Source organism: Pseudoliparis swirei, chromosome 1 (genome assembly GCF_029220125.1).
Source record: "Pseudoliparis swirei isolate HS2019 ecotype Mariana Trench chromosome 1, NWPU_hadal_v1, whole genome shotgun sequence".
Lineage (NCBI taxonomy): Eukaryota > Metazoa > Chordata > Actinopteri > Perciformes > Liparidae > Pseudoliparis > Pseudoliparis swirei.
This window is the reverse complement of record NC_079388.1, coordinates 3,660,102-3,678,274: the sequence shown is the minus strand read 5'-3', so window position 1 is coordinate 3,678,274 and position 18,173 is coordinate 3,660,102. Positions and strand designations below refer to the sequence as shown.

The window sequence follows — 18,173 nt, the reverse complement described above, 5'->3', positions numbered from 1 at the left end:
GGGAGTCACGGGGAGTTTCCTCCCACAACAGGATGAAGTCAATGAATCTTTTGAATGGCAGGTGTGTTCGGAGCCCTGGAGCTCTTTGGACTCCCTCACAACGTCTACCACACCAAGCTGGCCTCCACGGCTGAGGCCGGGTCCGACACCCTGGAGCTGTCTCAGCCTGTGGACTGGCAGGTCAGAGTCTTTCCCTCTCTCTCTCTCTCTTTACGGTGATGGTGTGATGCAGAGGACAGTTGGGATGCTTTATATGAGATATTTATCCATTTTAAGGGCATTAGATGGAGTTTGGAGAACCAAAGCAACACAGGGATGGGTTTTTTTTTAAACTTTTTATTTTGCATTTTCCACAAACAGATTATTCTTTGACATCGAGAAGAAAAAATATATATATTTATCTAAAACAAAATAAAATCAGCACCCATCCAAATCCATCCATATCCACATACACACCCGCCAAACATTCCCACCCATCCCCTCCCACATGTTTATACATCTACCCTCCAAGAGTAGGACCCAATGAGGAGGGAGGGAAGGACCAAACAATCTCACTAAATACACATGGATGTTAGACGCCTAAAAGAATCTAAATCACTTTCTGTATCGTGCCTTGCTCGTGGTGTGCAGGTCGGAGACGAGGTCGTCGTCTCCACCACCAGCTACGACGCGTGGGAAACGGAGAAACACCAGATCGCCGCCGTGTCGACAGACGGCCGCGTCCTGACCCTGAACCGACCTTTGAACCACGCTCACATCGGTCAGTCGAAATGAAGTTCCATGACATGTGACCCTCTACCTGTGACAGAGAGTTGTGGCGTCGTTGTATTACCGATGTGTCTCCGATGGCCCGCGCTGACCTCCGCCCGCCTCCAGGTGAGGCTCACTCCGTCTCGGGGACGTCCTCCTCCTACGTGCTGGCGGCCGACGTCGGCCTCGTGACCCGGAACATCAAGATCATCGGAGAGGAGTATCCGGAGATGATGTCGGAGTCGTTCGGAGCCAGACTGCTGGTGGGCAGCTACTCCTGGGATGGAATCGACTACAAAGGTCTGAGGGCTTTATGAGTGATGTGTGAACTGTGATTATGACGACGCATCGGGCTTCATGGCTGCTGCCATTTTCCTTTTTGAAACCTTGAAACTTGACCTTTTATTATCGTTTATTAGGGTTTGAATCATTAGTTGAATGAAGATGGTAGATCACGTCCATCCAGCTTGTTATGTGCTAATACTTATTTATTGTTTTATATATGGTGTATCTATGTATTCATGCTACCTGAAGGTGTTTATCATATGATGGTGTTATTATTCAAGAGGTAGACAGTAGAGGGGTTTGGTCTTATTTACAGCAGCAGTAGATTCATGCGTACCTGGTGTGTGAGGACCGCTCTGGTTTAACCTGGTGTGTGAGGACCGCTCTGGTTTCACCTGGTGTGTGAGGACTGCTCTGGTTTAACCTGGTGTGTGAGGACCGCTCTGGTTTAACCTGGTGTGTGAGGACCGCTCTGGTTTCACCTGGTGTGTGAGGACTGCTCTGGTTTAACCTGGTGTGTGAGGACCGCTCTGGTTTAACCTGGTGTGTGAGGACCGCTCTGGTTTAACCTGATGTGTGAGGACCGCTCTGGTTTAACCTGGTGTGTGAGGACCGCTCTGGTTTAACCTGGTGTGTGAGGACCGCTCTGGTTTCACCTGGTGTGTGAGGACCGCTCTGGTTTAACCTGGTGTGTGAGGACCGCTCTGGTTTCACCTGATGTGTGAGGACCGCTCTGGTTTCACCTGGTGTGTGAGGACCGCTCTGGTTTCACCTGGTGTGTGAGGACCGCTCTGGTTTAACCTGGTGTGTGAGGACTCCTCTGGTTTAACCTGGTGTGTGAGGACCGCTCTGGTTTCATCTCGTGTGTGAGGACCGCTCTGGTTTCACATAGTGTGTGAGGACCGCTCTGGTTTCATCTGGTGTGTGAGGACCGCTCTGGTTTCACCTGGTGTGTGAGGACCGCTCTGGTTTAACCTGGTGTGTGAGGACTGCTCTGGTTTCACCTGGTGTGTGAGGACCGCTCTGGTTTAACCTGGTGTGTGAGGACCGCTCTGGTTTCACCTGGTGTGTGAGGACTGCTCTGGTTTAACCTGGTGTGTGAGGACCGCTCTGGTTTAACCTTGTGTGTGAGGACCGCTCTGGTTTCACCTGGTGTGTGAGGACCGCTCTGGTTTAACCTGGTGTGTGAGGACCGCTCTGGTTTAACCTGGTGTGTGAGGACCGCTCTGATTTAACCTGGTGTGTGAGGACCGCTCTGGTTTCACCTGGTGTGTGAGGACCGCTCTGGTTTCACCTGGTGTGTGAGGACTGCTCTGGTTTAACCTGGTGTGTGAGGACTGCTCTGGTTTAACCTGGTGTGTGAGGACCGCTCTGGTTTAACCTGGTGTGTGAGGACCGCTCTGGTTTCATCTGGTGTGTGAGGACCGCTCTGGTTTCACCTGGTGTGTGAGGACCGCTCTGGTTTCATCTGGTGTGTGAGGACCGCTCTGGTTTCACCTGGTGTGTGAGGACCGCTCTGGTTTAACCTGGTGTGTGAGGACTGCTCTGGTTTCACCTGGTGTGTGAGGACCGCTCTGGTTTAACCTGGTGTGTGAGGACCGCTCTGGTTTAACCTGGTGTGTGAGGACCGCTCTGGTTTCACCTGGTGTGTGAGGACCGCTCTGGTTTCACCGGCTCGTTGTTCGATGCTCTGCAGGAAAGGCTCAGGTCAGGAATGTGGAGTTCTTCCACTCCGGTCAGGAAGGCTGGACCGACGACGACGACCCCCGTTACTCTGTGGCCTTCCTCAATCTGGGAGAGGTACGCACACACACACACTCACACACACACTCTCTCTCTTTATCTCTCTATCTCTCTCTCACACACACACACTCTCTCTCTCTATATCTGAGGGGCTGAACTTGTGTTTCATCCCGTAACGTTCAACCCTGGGGTTCACACGTTGAATCTATTCAACGAGAAAAAGAACAGAATCTAAATGAATCTTCTTCTTTTCTCCTGCGTTGAAAGGTTTCTATTGAGGACTCGTACATTCAGGGATGTGCGTTCCACGACGGCTTCTCCCCGGCCATCGGAGTCTACGGCACGGAGGGCCTGAGCGTCGACGACAACGTGGTCCACCACACCGTGGGCGAAGGTGACCCGCTCAATACCGTCCTCGCCGGAGGACACGCCCTCCAAACTGACGTGTTTCTAAAGTCTGAAGACGGCTCTTCCCTGTGCAGGTATCAGAATTTGGGGCGACAGGATAACAGTGAGGAGGAACCTGGTGATGATGTCGCTGTGGCCCGGCTCGTACCAGGACCGAGAGGAGGACTTCAACTACGACTGGAACGCTGCCATCGAGGTCCGAATGCTCATAACATGAACAGTTTATATACTGTAAACATCTGGTTCTCAACCTCCTTTCAGTGACGTACACGACGGGTCAAAAGTTTGAGGTCACCCAGACAATGTTGTGTTTTCCATGAAAACTCACACTTTTATATATCAAATGAATTTCAAAATGAATATAAAATATAGTCAAGACATTGACGAGTTTATAAATAAGGATTTTTATTGTAAATATTAATGTTGTTCTTCTCGTGGCTCAAAGGAAGGCCAGTTCTATAGCTTCTCTCAGCAGCATAACTGTTTTCAGCTGCGCTCACATAAAAAGGGTTCTCAAGGGTTTTCTACCCCTCCGTTAGTCTTCTAAGGCGATAACACAATGTACCATCAGAACACTGGAGATGGGCCTCTACACACCTCTGTAGAGACTTCATTAAACACCAGAGAATAGTCATTTACACATTAACTACGTAGAGAGAGTGTTTATGATTCATAAAATGTTATCTTCATTGAAAAAAACAGTGCTTTACTTTGAAAAATAAGGACATTTCTAAGTGACTTTTGAACAGTAGTGTACCTCCCAGTGGCGGGCCGTCAGGGCCAGCAAGGCCTTCTCTGCTGGCCTAAACATCATCAGAATATATATTTTTTTCTAAATATATTTCCCCACAAATATGTATTCAATTATTTCCCAGAGTAAGAGTTATTCTCTTAATTTCATAGCGTTCCTCTTGGTTGCGCTGCTGCCAGCGCCAGGTTGAGATTTGGAGGGCTGGTCTTTATGTTAGATCTTTTATCCAATCATATTCAGCCATCGTGTGTTGCCAGGGGGCTAACATCTGCCCTTAGGCCTTCAGAATCAACATTGAAGGCGCTGGTAGCTTCAAGTGAATGGGAATGACGATGTTGTGTCAACCAATCAGCTTTAGAGTTGGCTCCTCTAGGCCTTCGAGAAGGCCCCGGAAGCGGCACAGGAGCCAGCTAGCAGGCGGAGTGCTGCAGGTCTTTTGATTGGATTACCAATATTGAGAGGCGGGTCCTATGGGCAGGTAGATGCAAAACCTCAGAACTAGGAAACTGAATTTGATAAAGGAATTAATTCGCGGACTACAAAGCTGTTTTTTCAACCCACAATGGCGGAAGGAGGAGAAGATGTCGATTTGGTCGAGCATATACTTGAAATCTGCTTTGGGTGCGACAATGCCCTGTTTAGTGAACAAACGAGTGCAAGTGACTTTTTTTCTTCTTTTTCTCCGTCCCGATGCGCGCATTCTGCAGCGGGCGAGACGGAGAGCCGAGAGAAATGACATGCTGTTGTGTAGATACGATCAACATCAGACGGCTGTTTAGTTTAATAAATGAACAAAGACGTGCTATAGAGAAAATGACGGGGGCGGGCCAATTTTTTTTTATGTCATGCGATCTACCAATACTACGCCGTGATCACGTATTGAGCCCTGGTCAAGAGGCATGGCATCATAATGATAGTAATAAGAGGTGGATTAATTCGGGTGGGACTGTGTAGGACCTCACTGAAGGCCCAGGCCCCAGGCCCACGGCCCGCCACTGGTACCTCCTGTGATTTTTTAAAGTAGTGCCCCCCCCCCCCCCCCACCAGTGCAAAGCATTTGGGGTTGGAAAAAAAATATGTAATACGCAGCATTGTGACATCAGTGTCTGATTTAATATAGAATATATACAATTCAGTTTATGAACATACACTTTTTAAAACTTCTATTTAAAGGTTTTTTTAATGGATGCTCATTTTAAATATATATTTTTTTTATTCCCGTACCCCCTGGAGTGCCTTCACGTTTTGAGAACCACTGGCTCATACTATGAAAATGTGTCGCTGCATTTATGATCTGGACTGTTTTGGGGTGTTTTTCCTCCAGGTCAACGAGGGGACCAACGTGGTGCTACAGCATAACATCGTGGCCGGTTACGAGAGAGTCGCTTATCGCATCGACGGTGAACCGTGTCCAGGTAACGGGGAACTCCATCAAAGCCCGAGGAGAAAAGACCCAGAACCGATCTCCTTCAAGACTTTTGTTTTTGTCTCCTCCTCCGTCGTTTCTGCAGGTTCCTCGAACGACAACGAGAAGTGGATGCAGAACGAGGCCCACGGTGGTCTGTTCGGGGTCTACCTGAACAAAGACGGCCTGCCCGGCTGCAGCCTCGTCCAGGGCTTCTTCGTCTGGAGGAGCTTCGACTACGGCGTCTACTTCCAGGTGGCTTTTAGAACGTCTCCTCCTTCTGACACCTTTATTCATGGGCTTCGTTCACCCACAATGCAACAGTCTGACTTCATGGGACCGCATCAGGATGCAAAAGTGTGGAGATGGGGCTCTAAACCTCGAGGTCACGTGATGCTGTAGGGGTCAGGAAGAGGTCAAATACGCTGGGTATTGATTCATAGACAGTAGGCTTGGAGGAAGTACCTTAAGATCTCTCTGTTTCTGCCACATGATTCAAAGATAGATTATTAATATATTAATATTAATATATATTATGTACAATACCTTTAAAAGTTTGGGGTCGCCCAGACAATGTTGTGTTTTCCATGAACACTCACTCTTTTATTTATCAAATTAATTGCAAAATGAATATAAAATATAGTCAAAACATTGGAACGGTTATAAATAATGATGTTTCTTGTAAATATTAATGTTCTTCTTGTGGCTCAAAGGAAGGCCAGTTTTATAGCTTCTCTCAGCAGCATAACTGTTTTCAGCTGCGCTCACATAAAAAGGGTTTTCTACCCCTCAGTTAGTCGTCTAAGGCGATAACACAATGTACCACTAGAACACTGGAGATGGGTCTCTACACACCTCTGTAGAGACTTCATTAAACACCAGAGAATAGTTATTTACACTTTAACTATGTAGAGAGTGGATTTATGATTTATTGCATGTTATCTTCATTGATAAAAACAGTGCTTTGAAAAATAAAATAAGGACATTTCTAAGTGACCCCAAACTTTCGAACGATCGTGTATATATATATATATATATATATAAGATCTAAGAAAGTCCTACTCTGAATACATGGATGGACATTTACAACATGGAGAAGATAAACGTCATCTGTTCACGACAAACTGGAACAGTTTTTGACATATTGGGAAAAATGTGTTCCATACGTAAGACCTCATGGACCTGATTTTACGTAAAATAGAGAATAGATCACTCCCCAGATATACATTGTTTTATTTTTGTTTCATTCTGTCTCTTTGTTGTTGCTTATCCTATGTTTTACACTTCTTGCTATAAATATGTAAATATAACAAAAATAAGCATCATCTACAAATCTGCACTTGCAATGACAACTGTCTGTAATAAAGAATTATTGTAAATTATTATATATATATATAATATAATATATATTTATTATATATATATATTATATATATATATATTATGATAATATATATAATATATAATATAATAAATATTATATATATATATACAGGACTGTCTCAGAAAATTAGAATATTGTGATAAAGTTCTTTATTTTCTGTAATGCAATTCAAAAAACAAAAATGTCATGCATTCTGGATTCATTACAAATCAACTGAAATATTGCAAGCCTTTTATTCTTTTAATATTGCTGATTATGGCTTACAGCTTAAGAAAACTCTAAAATCCTATCTCATAAAATTTTAATATTTCCTCAGACCAAGTAAAAAAGATTTATAACAGCTGAGTGTTTGTCAAGGCTCAGGAAATCCTTGCAGGTGTTTCGAGTTAATTAGACAATTCAAGTGATTTGTTTAATACCCTACTAGTATACTTTTTCATGATATTCTAATATTTAGAGATAGGATATTTGAGTTTTCTTAAGCTGTAAACCATAATCAGCAATAAATCAGAATAAAAGGCTTGCAATATTTCAGTTGATTTGTAATGAATCCAGAATGCATGACATTTTTGTTTTTTTAATTGCATTACAGAAAATAAAGAACTTCATCACAATATTCTAATTTTCTGAGACAGTCCTGTATATATATTAATTATTATAGATTATTGACAATAGCTTGCTGCTCGCCGTCCTCACCGCCCTCTTTCCTGTCGCCCGACAGGTCGTCATGAGCGTCATCGTCTCCAACGTGACGCTGGTGGACAACGGGATGGGCGTCATGCCTCTCATCTTCGCCCCGCCGTCGCTCTCCCACTCGTACGCCGATAAAACCGTCGACGTCCAGGTGATTCACTCGTTTCCTCTCGCGCTCATCCCACGCCGTGCGGTCGCCGGGTCTCACATTCCTGCCGCTCGTCTCTCCCCCAGAACGCCCTGATTGTCGGCAGCAGCCCGAACTTCAACTGTTCGGCCACTCTGCCCGGCCGTGACTTCAACATGGCCAACAGCTTCGGCAGCCGAGCCCCGAGACCGCTCACAGGTACCCAGAGAGTGTGTGTGTGAGACCGTGACTTTCACAGCCCGAGAAATCTGGGAAAAGGGGTTGCAGCAGACTTTTTAAAAGGTGTTAAATGTTTTTTTTCTTCTTTGCCTTCATATTATGAGGCCTTTTTATTTGTTTCATATATTTATTTTGATTAATGGTTGACAAACAAGAGAAAAATGTTCTGTTTAACCCTCCTGTTACCTTTACATTTACTAACATATTTTACCCTCGGGGTCAATTTGACCCCAGCAATTAAAACCTCCAGAAAATTATTAGAATAAATATTGCTTCCCAAGTTTAAGTGTGAGGTACTTTATGCTTTTTTGTTGACTACCTAAATAGCCCTTTAAATAAATAAAAAAGTTGATATTTCTTATATGTTTGACACAGTGAAAAACAGCCTGGGGTCAAATTGACCCCAAAGAACACCGACATTAAACATTGAATGGGGTCAAATTGACCCGAAAGGTAACAGGAGGGTTAAACATTCTGTTTAGGATGAAGATGTATTAATGTTCCATATGGAAGAAAACTGCTAAATAACTGCTGAGTTGCAGCACCATTGTATAGAAGAATGTATAAATGTATATATCCGTCTTTTGTCATAAATCTCTATGTTCTCACAAAATATACCGAGAATATCGGTAATATGTGATTAATCATGATTCATCCACAAAAACCTGTGATTAACCCGATTAAAAATTTTAATCGTTTCACAGCCCTACAAATAACACATCTTGGTTCTATCTTTAAATCAAGTCAGCATCGGTGGATAAGGCCTTTTTTATTATTATTTTATTTTTGTATTTCCTAAAGTTAAATTCACTTCATTTTTGCTGATAACTCTGAAATTTAGACTAAACATTTTAAACCTGGACTTAAAATCTTGAATAAATTTAGAAAAAGACGTTCCAATTGGGTCGTTTTGAGCATTTAGAAAAGAGGAGTTAAACAGATGCAAAACAAAAGGAACACGTTTTGAATGATGTTAAAATTCTCGGTGGGGTGAATTCTCTGCGCAGGAGGCAGATCTGGAATCTGTTGGCCCAATTTCGCCTCGTCTCACAACACCGCTCCGAAGATGGCCCATCACATCAACATGAACTACAACGCCATCAAAGGCCTGATGAGAGTCTCGGGTGAGTTCAGTTCTCTCCCGTCGGCCCGTTGATCACAATCCACGCGGCGACTTAAAAAGATGGGCGTGTCGTTCATCTTCCTCTTCAGACACGACGTTCGCCGGTTTCCAGAAGGTCTGCTCCGAGGAGATGAGCTTCATGTTCATGACCAACCCCATCAACGAGGACCTGCAGCACCCGGTGCACGTGTCGGGCGTCACGATGGTGGACAGCGCCGAGGACAACAGAGTCTTCATCCACCGGCCGGACGTGGCGTAAGACGCACCGCGGGGGTCACCGCACGATGTCCTCCAAGCTGTGAGGGTGATGTGTGAGACGTGTGTGTGTGTGTGTGTGACTTGTCCGCAGTAAAGCGAACCCGGCCGACTGCGTGGACATGGACTGCGACGCGAAGAAGAAGAGCATGGTGAAGGACCTGGACGGCTCGTTCCTGGGCGCCGTGGGAACGGTGGTGCCTCAGTCGGAGTACGAGTGGGACGGGGATGCCCGGAGAGGGCTGGGCGACTACCGCATCCCCAAAGTCATGCTCACCTTCCTGAACGGCAGCCGCATCCCCGTCGACCAGATAGCGCCACACAAAGGTACAAAGAAGAGTGAAGATGAAGATGTTGAGACTAAACAGCAGCCGGTTATGAGGTAGAGATAAATACATTACGCACCCGGGATTCTCTGAGATAAAACTTGGTAAAAAAAGTCATACATTTAACAACAAAAACGTCTTTATGATTTACCTTTACCTTCAATGTGCCATCGTAGCTGGTCGAGGTTTCAGCTAGAAACAGGCGAGGTCGCTCCTCGTTTTTATTCTTCTTAGGTTCTTTAAGTAAATCTTTGCTTTTCTCCAACTTTCAAATTAAATTAAACTGGAAATTATAGACAAAATATTGCAACCGTAGGACCCATATGACTCTGTGAAGGAAAGGTTATAGTAGGTTCAATATGGAGGATGATGATTTATGTTGTGTTTTTAATTTTGTCCTTGTCTGATTGTTCTTATAGTTGGTTATAATATAATAAATATAGTTATAATTCATGCTGTTATGTAATTTTTATTTATCTGTTCTTTTTTTTGGTTGTCTGGTGTAACTTGTAAAAACTTTAAACCAAATGATTGAAAGAAAGAAAGACACAAATATTAATTTTAACTTGATTTAACCAGGAAAAGCTTAATTGAGAATAAAAATGTCCTCAACAAGAGTGTCCTCAAATACATTTTATTAAAACTAATTAATAATCATCCATATACAAGTCACGACAGCCAGTCTCCATTATGTGCGTTATGATTGTGCCCAAAAAAAGAATTCTATATTAATTCCACAAACAGAAATCTTTAAATTCGAGAGGTAATATGAAAAGTAAACATTCAAGTTAACGCTGTCGTTGAACATTCTGCATCTTTATGAAAAAGATGAGAGGAAAAATAAAAAGAGAAGAACTCAACACGTCCCGTTGCTTCCGTCCTCAGGCGTGATCCGGGCCGGCTGCTCCTACATGAGCTCCTGGCAGAGCTACAAGTGCTTCGGCCTGAACTACCGGATGCTGGCGATCGAGAGTCTGGACTCCGACACGGAGACCCGGCGCCTGTCCCCCGTCGCCGTGCTCGGAGACGGCTACTTGGATCTGATCAACGGTGGGTGGAAGAATGGAAACGGGTCTCTCTCTAAATAGTTTCAAACAGAAAGTGGAGGGAGTCTTGACTCTGTCGGTGTGTGTGGGCCTCCAGGTCCTCAGGACCACGGCTGGTGCTCGGGCTACACCTGCCAGAAGAGGGTGTCCCTCTTCCACAGCATCGTGGCCACCGGCCACTCCTTCGACGTCTTCTTCACCAGCGTCGGCCCCCAGAAGCTCCGCCTCATGATGCTCAACGCGGATCCGTCTGAGGTCAGAATCAACAGATCGACTAAAAAACTATGAAATCAAACCTCTTAAAATCACTTCTCGTCCTCTTTTTTCACACCGGTTGCTTTTTGTCTCGTCTTTGCAGAGCGTCATCGTGTCGGTCTTCTACTCCAAGCCGCAGCGGTTGGACGTGTACGTGGACGACAATCTGGTCGCTCCGACTAACGTCCTGTGGAACTCTGAGCAGACGGACTACACCCTGAAGAAGCCCATCTCAGGTACTCCTGCTTTCCACCAGCAGGGGGCGCCATGTGCAGTGTGTTTTGACTCACACGTGTATCTCTCGGTCTTTCTTCTACCCCTCCAGGTGAGTTCGAGCCCCAGCTGAACGCCACCCTGGGCACCAACTACTTCGAGCAGGACAGCAAGATGCTGAGGTTGGTGGTGAGAGGCTCCCTGCCGGTGGAGATCAGAATCTCCCCGGTCCTCATCATCTCCTTCGAGCTGCCCGCCATGACCGAGGACGAGTTCTTCGGAGACAGCCTGATTCGAAACCTCGCGGCATTCCTCAAAATTCCCCCGAACATGATCCGGATCACCAAAATCATCCGAGAGGACGGGTCCTCGCGGCGCAGGAAGAGATCCGCGGGCCTGACGGTGGAGGTGGAGATCAAGAAACCTCCGGTCCTGAAAACCGACAACGCCACCAACGGTTGGTGGGAGGAGAAGAGTCTCGTTTCCGTAGACTAATCGATTCATGACGAACGTCTCATATGAGTTCCTGCATTCGTGTCTGGTTTCTCCTGCCGTCCTCTCAGACGAGGCGGACTTCACGCTGTTGAAGACTGCCGCTGACGATCTGGGTCAGGCAGCCGTCTCCGGCAGCCTCAGTGAGTCCATCGGCTTCAACGTCTCCTCGGTGGGCGTCATCCCGCCTCCTCCTCCGGCGTCTGACCCCGACTGGAATAAGGTGAACGCGATGACCTCATCTGCGTCGTGATAACGACACGAATCACATCGACCTTCTCACTGGTTCTGTATTTTTCTTTCTTTCTTCTTCCTTGTGATCTCAGGAGGCCATGGAAGAAGTGACCAGGGAGGAGCCGGCGGTGAGCTTCGTGTCCAGCGTCAGCGACCTGCTGCTGATCGAGGAGCCGACGGCCGGGGAGTTCGTGGGTCCTCTGACCCAGCAGCCCCGGCTGCAGGCCGTGGACGAGCTGGTGAGGCACACAGAGGAAACTGTGGCAGGCTGGGATGTTCAGGCCCGGGGGTTGTTGCATATCTCGCCCTCATTTCCTGTCAAAATACGCCCCAAAAAAAGATCGGCTTGTGGTCTTGTTGCTGGTTTTCTGTCCTCAGTCTTCCAATCTTAGTTACCGAGTACAGGCCATAGAAATGCAGAATGTTCCTCATGTAGAACCCTCTCTGAAGGTGCTCAGGAGGCCTCCTTAACCTCCACGACGTCGTTGGTTAAGTCTGTGTGTTATACAGTAGAAAGTATTCAGACCCCTTTCAAGTTTTCACTCTTTGTTTCATTGCAGCCATTTGCTAAAATCAAAAAAGTTCATTTTATTTCTCATTGATGTTCACTCAGCACCCTATGTTGACAGAAAAAAACAGAAATGTAGAAATGTTTGCAAATCTATTAAAAAAGAAAAACTGAAATATCACATTTCCGTACCCACTGCATGTTGGAGCGTGGCGCCTATCTCAGGGTGGAGTGTGTATCAGTGTGGCAGGTAGTTTATGTATGCGGCACACAGGTGCAACTGACACAGGTAATGACGTGTGGGTGGCGGGGAGATCGCATGTTTTTTACCGTATCTGAGACAAACCAGAGGGAGACCAGGAAAATAATTTCTATACAGTTGTGTTGTCGGTTGTGAAATGTAATTTAACGGGATCCTCACCCAGAGACACACACAGCCTGGAATCTCTACGTAAAAGCGAGTAAAGAACAGGATCCCAGCCGATTGGCCGAGGACGGAAACCAGTCACCACAGACATCGTGTTCCCCTTAGTGGTAAAACTAGATTATCAAATGTCAACGCAGAGAGCTCACCCGCCATTTTAGAATGAAAGTCATCAGGATCAGGTTTGAGCTGAGGGCAGAAATAAAACATCCTAATCTGTGGGTACGGGAGGTCATCGCTGCCCCGTGTGTCTGCAGGGTAACTGTGTCGCCGTGGGAGTGACCAGTCTCACCGTCACAGCCAGCCTGAAGAACGCCGACGGGACCGCCGTGGACGGACTGGAAGGCAACGTCACCATCCTGTTCAGCAGCTGCTGGGCGAACTTCACCGACCTGTCCATCCAGGAAAGAGGTGGAAAAAAAACCTAGATTCTTGTTTCTCATTATAGAGCTAAAATAAGACATAAATACTCATTTCAGATTTGATTTCAAGCAAAGAAATGCCAAATAATCTCAGATTCCAGTTTCTCAAACATGAGGATTTGCATATTTACTCTTCTTTTTTTTTAACGATTGGAAACTGAATATCTTGGCGTTGCCTTGTGGCGCGTCCTTCGTGTTCACCGGGCGACCCGGATCGCCACCGCAATGACTCCTCCTCTCCCCGCAGGAGACGACCTGACCATGGTCTTCACCCTGAAGACGTGGGGCGCCGAGTCTCGCGCCTTCACCGTAAAAGACACTCCGACCACCCAGATGCCGACGACCACGACGGTCGCCACCGGCGAGTGGAGCATCTTCGGCTCCGCCTCCCCCGTGCCGGCCGGCGGTCTGTGCCTGGCCAGCGTGATCTACGCCGTGGCCTGCTGCTCGGACGCCGACCCCATTTGCTAGATGGTTCTGTGAAGTCGAGAGATTTCTTTTTAGGAAGGACACCTCGTCACGAACAAGTCCGCTGAAGAAAAAAATATATATTTTAAAATATATCGTGAATGGGTTTTCTGTTTCCGGGGATCGATTTAGCACTTTAAACCAATGAACGTGGATGGGGTTATTTCTTAAAACTCATAGTTAAAGAAGGTAAATAAAGAGCACCCACCCCTCCCCTCTGTGAGGACTGTGTGGTGATATTTCTTGTTTCTTTATTGTATTATGCGTAAATGTTTTAATGGTTACTCTCAGGGTGGAGGACACATAAATGTTTTATGGTAAAACGGGTGCAGGTACTTAACGACATGAAGGAAGATATGAGGTTTACATTTGTATTATGATTACAAATATATATGTATATGTATATTTTCTCTTTTTAATAAATTCTACTCGTCATTCATCACATATTTATTGCATCCGTGTCTTCCTGATGCTGGGTGGGGACTCTGTCCATGGTGCTGAAGGGGAGCTGATTGGCTGAGAGTCTTCCTCGGGGCGATATGTGCGCCCCTCACTAGAGGGCGGGAGACCCCGTGGTAAATCCTAAATTCATCCTTTACGCAGGCACAGTCAACAGTTACAAACTTCTAAAACTGAGACAAAAAGTTTTTTTTAAAGCCAATTTCGTTGTGTGAGAAAAAAACCCGTTTCGGTGAGCGTCCCCCGGAAGTTGAAGAGCGTCCTTTCAGCGCACATCTGCCTCCCGGGAGGGAGGTGACGGCCGCCGGAGGAACAATTAGTTTTACAGCCTTAATTTGCGCCCTCCATTAAACGATAACAGCACAATGTGGGCGTGTTCTCCCACCTCCCTCTTTTTTTTTTCTTCTTTAAACTTTTGCACCGCGGGTCCTCGGGAGCTGTGCGCACTTTTGCGCAGCAGCCACTTGCTGCGGAGTGGATGCAGAGGTCAGCTCCGGCTTTACCCGTGGTGGTCCCCCCCCCCCCCCCAACCCCAACCCCTCCCCGGTGCCACTGCTCAGGCTCCGGCTCTGATTCGGGAAGGAAACCAGAGGATGATGGATCTCTACCGCGTCGCCTCGCTGTGCGGGGCCCTGCTGTTCGTCTGCGGGATCCCCCGCTCTCAGGCCCTCGCCATCTCCCCTCCGAAGAGCAGCAAGGTGTCCAGGATCGTTGACGCACAAGAAGCCTCGAAGTATTTCAAGGAGTTTTACGCGCCGCCGCACGTCGACAGGAACTATAAGGCGACCTCCAGAGACTCGGTGGAGCCGCACGACTACATGCTGTCGATCTACAGGACCTTCTCCACGGCGGAGCGGCTGGGACTCAACGCCAGCTTCTTCCGCTCCTCCAAAGCCGCCAACACCATTGCGAGCTTTGTAGACAATGGACAAGGTATGTGGAGGCTTCACAGCGCGCGCGCGCGTGTGTGTGTGTTTGTGTTACGCACAAGGTGGGGACTTGTATCTTTTGACAATATTCTGGGACTCAATTTACTTTTGGGAGCAAGATGCAGATCACCATGACATACATCAATACATAAAACTGATTCTGATTTGAGGGTGAAGACGTGTGTGTGTGTGTGTGTGTGTGTGTGTGTGTGTGTGTGTGTTTGTGTAACTGACACAAATATTGACAAAATTCAGGGACTCACTTTATTTTTGGGGACACGATGCAGGTCCCCGTCATGTACATCTTTACATATGAGGGTGAAGACTCGGGTTAGGTTTGGTTCGGATAAATCTCCAGAAAATCAATGTTAGCCAAAGCTAAAGTGATGGAAACACAAGTGTGTGTGTGTGTGTGTGTCTGTGTGTCTGTGTGTGCAGGTATAGGGTTGAACACCCATGACTAATACTTTGTCTCCCACATTAATTCGGTGCAGACAATAGTGTGATGTTCTTTCCTGTCGGATTTGGCATCTCTGTGGTATGTAACACCGTCCCCGTGAGAATGCGTCTGACCCCGCTTGCTTTAATGCTTTCCACAGATGACCTCCCACTCCTCCCTCTGAGGAGACAGCAGTATCTGTTCGACGTCTCAACGCTCTCCAAAAAGGCGGAGGTGCTGGGAGCCGAGCTCAGGATATACACCAAAGTGTCTGGGAATGTCAAGATTTCGGAAACGGAGCCCGTCGACGTCCAGCTCCTCTCCTGCCGCGACCGGCAGCTGCTCCACTCCAAAACGCTGGACTTGCAGGACGCCCGGAGGCCGAAGTGGGAAGTGTTGGACGTTTGGGAAATATTCAAAGAGCAGCAGCACCTCAGCCAGGGGAAGCATTTCTGCCTGGAGCTCCGGGCCATGCTGGACAACCCCGAGAGGGAGCTGGACCTGCGGCATCTGGGCTTGCACAGGCTCGGCCGGCCCCAGCAGAAGAAGGCCATCTTGGTGGTGTTCACCAGGTCTCAGAAGAGGCAGACCCTCTTCAGTGAGAGGAGAGAGGGGAGAGCGTTATTGGGTCTGGAGAGGAAGGCCAAAGAGAGGGGCCCTGGTGCCAAGGCGAGCAGGAGAAGGAGGACGGCGGCGGCGGCCAAGACCCGCCACGGGAAGAGACACGGCAAGAAGTCCAAATCCCGGTGCAGCAAGAAGCCGCTGCACGTTAACTTCAGAGTCCTGGGCTGGGACGACTGGATCATCGCCCCGCTGGACTATGAAGCGTACCACTGCGAGGGGGTGTGCGACTTCCCCCTGCGCTCCCACCTGGAGCCCACCAACCACGCCATCATCCAGACTCTGATGAATTCAATGAACCCCAGCAACATGCCGCCCAGCTGCTGCGCCCCGTCCAAGCTCAGCCCCATCAGCATCCTCTACATCGACTCGGGGAACAACGTGGTCTACAAACAGTACGAGGACATGGTGGTGGAGTCCTGTGGCTGCCGGTAGTCATGGAGCAGAGCTTCGCCGGGCCCCGCTCCCTCGCCTCGGGTTGAGTGGGCGTCGGCCAGCATTACGGAGACGAGGCTGCGCCTGAAATGAGGAAAACGTGCTTCTTTTATTTGACAAGAAAAACGTAGCGATGCTTTTCCTCACCGTGCAGCCAACCGGGTCGAGATCAATACCTCAGACGTTTGTTTTCTTATTTTTCTCTGTACGTTCTGGCCACGTAAACACGACAGTGATTGCATATTCATGAATGTACGATCAGATAAACATGTTGGAAACTATATATATTTTCTGTTGCCAAATCAAGAATATTCTTTTTTAATTGTTCAATTCCCTTATTCACATTCTTGCAGGATGTTAGATGACAAGATGCTGCGTATGAAGCTACAGCCAGCAGCTGGTTAGCTGAGCATAACATCTTGAACAAACGAGATGTGACATGTTCATTCGTGGGCTTCAGAAGTGCTGATAGGTGGATTGTGTTACCTTTGGACAGAGCCAGGGTCCCCCCTGTTTCCTGTCTTTATGCTAAGCTAAGCTAACCGCCTCCAGACTGCAGTGATATCGAGCTTCACATGTGACTCTCAGGAAGAAAAGCAAATAATTTCCTCAAAAAAAGTTGAACCATTTCTTTAAAAAGAGACACATTAAATATCCCCACTTTAAGGAAAATTAATCTTTTACTCTTATGAAAATGAAGGAGAACAATGGTGTCTCTTATAATTTCAACCCCCCTTGTTTGGCCCTTGCAACACAGGCACTATGTTAAACCTTTATGGACTGCTCGTACTACAAAGACTTATATGCATATGATTAATATATGTGGTGTTAGATTCAGACTGCAGTATATTTTTAAAAGCACGTCCTGTAGTAAAAAGAATCCAGGTACAATGTACGCTAATATACACAACTGAAACCGTAAAAATGTGAAGTCCCCCAAATGGTCAAAGCAGCCCAGCAATGTCATCGCCCTCCAAAACCAGTCAATCCATTTTAATTTAAGACAACACGTTTGTCTCTTCTTCTATTATGGAAACCGAAAGACGGATTATTCCCATAATCGACATATTAGGTGACATCTTTGCAGGATTTTTAAAAAATCAGATTTTCAGCACTTGACCTACGACTCAGGGAACGTCCTCGAGAGCTGGAGAGAGTGTGAAGTCCTTTTTATTTGTTTGATCACATTGAACCACGGATTCCATTTCCACCGAAAAACCAGCGCAGGGTTTCTCACCAGTTTACTTTTTTTCGTTGAGATACATAATTTTGTCTGCGATGCACTGATGTTCAGAGGTACCATGTGTAAATATTTGGAAATAATAATTTATGTTCTATGAATAAGTTATTTCATTTCTTTTTTTTTTTTATTGTTCACTTTGTTCCGACACAACCTCCAGACGGCATGAGTCACACATCTGGATGCTCAGGTTCAAATAAACACATATGGGCTATGTTCTGGTCACAATGTGAAATACTGAGGTATTATCAGTGTTTTTGTTGTATATATACATAAGAAATAATTATTCACCAAACAAAATAACCTTGTATTTGTTTGTTGAACTTTTTTAGGCTATACTGTTGTTTAAAACATTGGTAGCACATTTTAGCCTCTTATATATTTTGTTTTATTATTTACTGGAATCTGAAAATAATATATTATACTGATCGATATTGACTGTCAGTAAGATGAATGGATGGATCAGTGTCATCTGTTTGCTCTCCTGCAGCCAACCTC

General features: G+C 46.5%; 2 protein-coding genes across 2 annotated transcripts in view; both read left to right on the top strand.

Moving 5' to 3' along the window:
• Positions 1 to 13,917, top strand: part of LOC130195914 (fibrocystin-L-like) — a 62,541-nt gene extending 48,624 nt beyond the window's left edge. Inside the window, exons 56-76 of the mRNA XM_056417709.1 lie at positions 62 to 180; positions 631 to 760; positions 877 to 1,050; positions 2,732 to 2,835; positions 3,046 to 3,172; positions 3,261 to 3,382; positions 5,262 to 5,352; positions 5,449 to 5,597; positions 7,448 to 7,570; positions 7,654 to 7,765; positions 8,794 to 8,910; positions 8,999 to 9,164; positions 9,259 to 9,491; positions 10,376 to 10,540; positions 10,634 to 10,791; positions 10,895 to 11,035; positions 11,122 to 11,461; positions 11,568 to 11,719; positions 11,823 to 11,969; positions 12,920 to 13,073; positions 13,332 to 13,917. Coding sequence (XP_056273684.1) covers positions 62 to 180; positions 631 to 760; positions 877 to 1,050; positions 2,732 to 2,835; positions 3,046 to 3,172; positions 3,261 to 3,382; positions 5,262 to 5,352; positions 5,449 to 5,597; positions 7,448 to 7,570; positions 7,654 to 7,765; positions 8,794 to 8,910; positions 8,999 to 9,164; positions 9,259 to 9,491; positions 10,376 to 10,540; positions 10,634 to 10,791; positions 10,895 to 11,035; positions 11,122 to 11,461; positions 11,568 to 11,719; positions 11,823 to 11,969; positions 12,920 to 13,073; positions 13,332 to 13,555 — 3,248 coding nt within the window. The 3' untranslated portion in view covers positions 13,556 to 13,917. The remainder of the gene's footprint in view (positions 1 to 61; positions 181 to 630; positions 761 to 876; positions 1,051 to 2,731; positions 2,836 to 3,045; positions 3,173 to 3,260; positions 3,383 to 5,261; positions 5,353 to 5,448; positions 5,598 to 7,447; positions 7,571 to 7,653; positions 7,766 to 8,793; positions 8,911 to 8,998; positions 9,165 to 9,258; positions 9,492 to 10,375; positions 10,541 to 10,633; positions 10,792 to 10,894; positions 11,036 to 11,121; positions 11,462 to 11,567; positions 11,720 to 11,822; positions 11,970 to 12,919; positions 13,074 to 13,331) is intronic.
• A 690-nt stretch (positions 13,918 to 14,607) lies between these two features.
• On the top strand, positions 14,608 to 16,692 carry gdf6b (growth differentiation factor 6b). Its single transcript, XM_056417780.1, has 2 exons — positions 14,608 to 14,944; positions 15,540 to 16,692. The coding sequence occupies exons 1-2, from the start codon at positions 14,608 to 14,610 to the stop codon at positions 16,433 to 16,435; spliced, it is 1,233 nt and encodes a 410-aa protein (XP_056273755.1). The 3' UTR covers positions 16,436 to 16,692.
• The last annotated feature ends 1,481 nt before the right edge of the window (positions 16,693 to 18,173 follow it).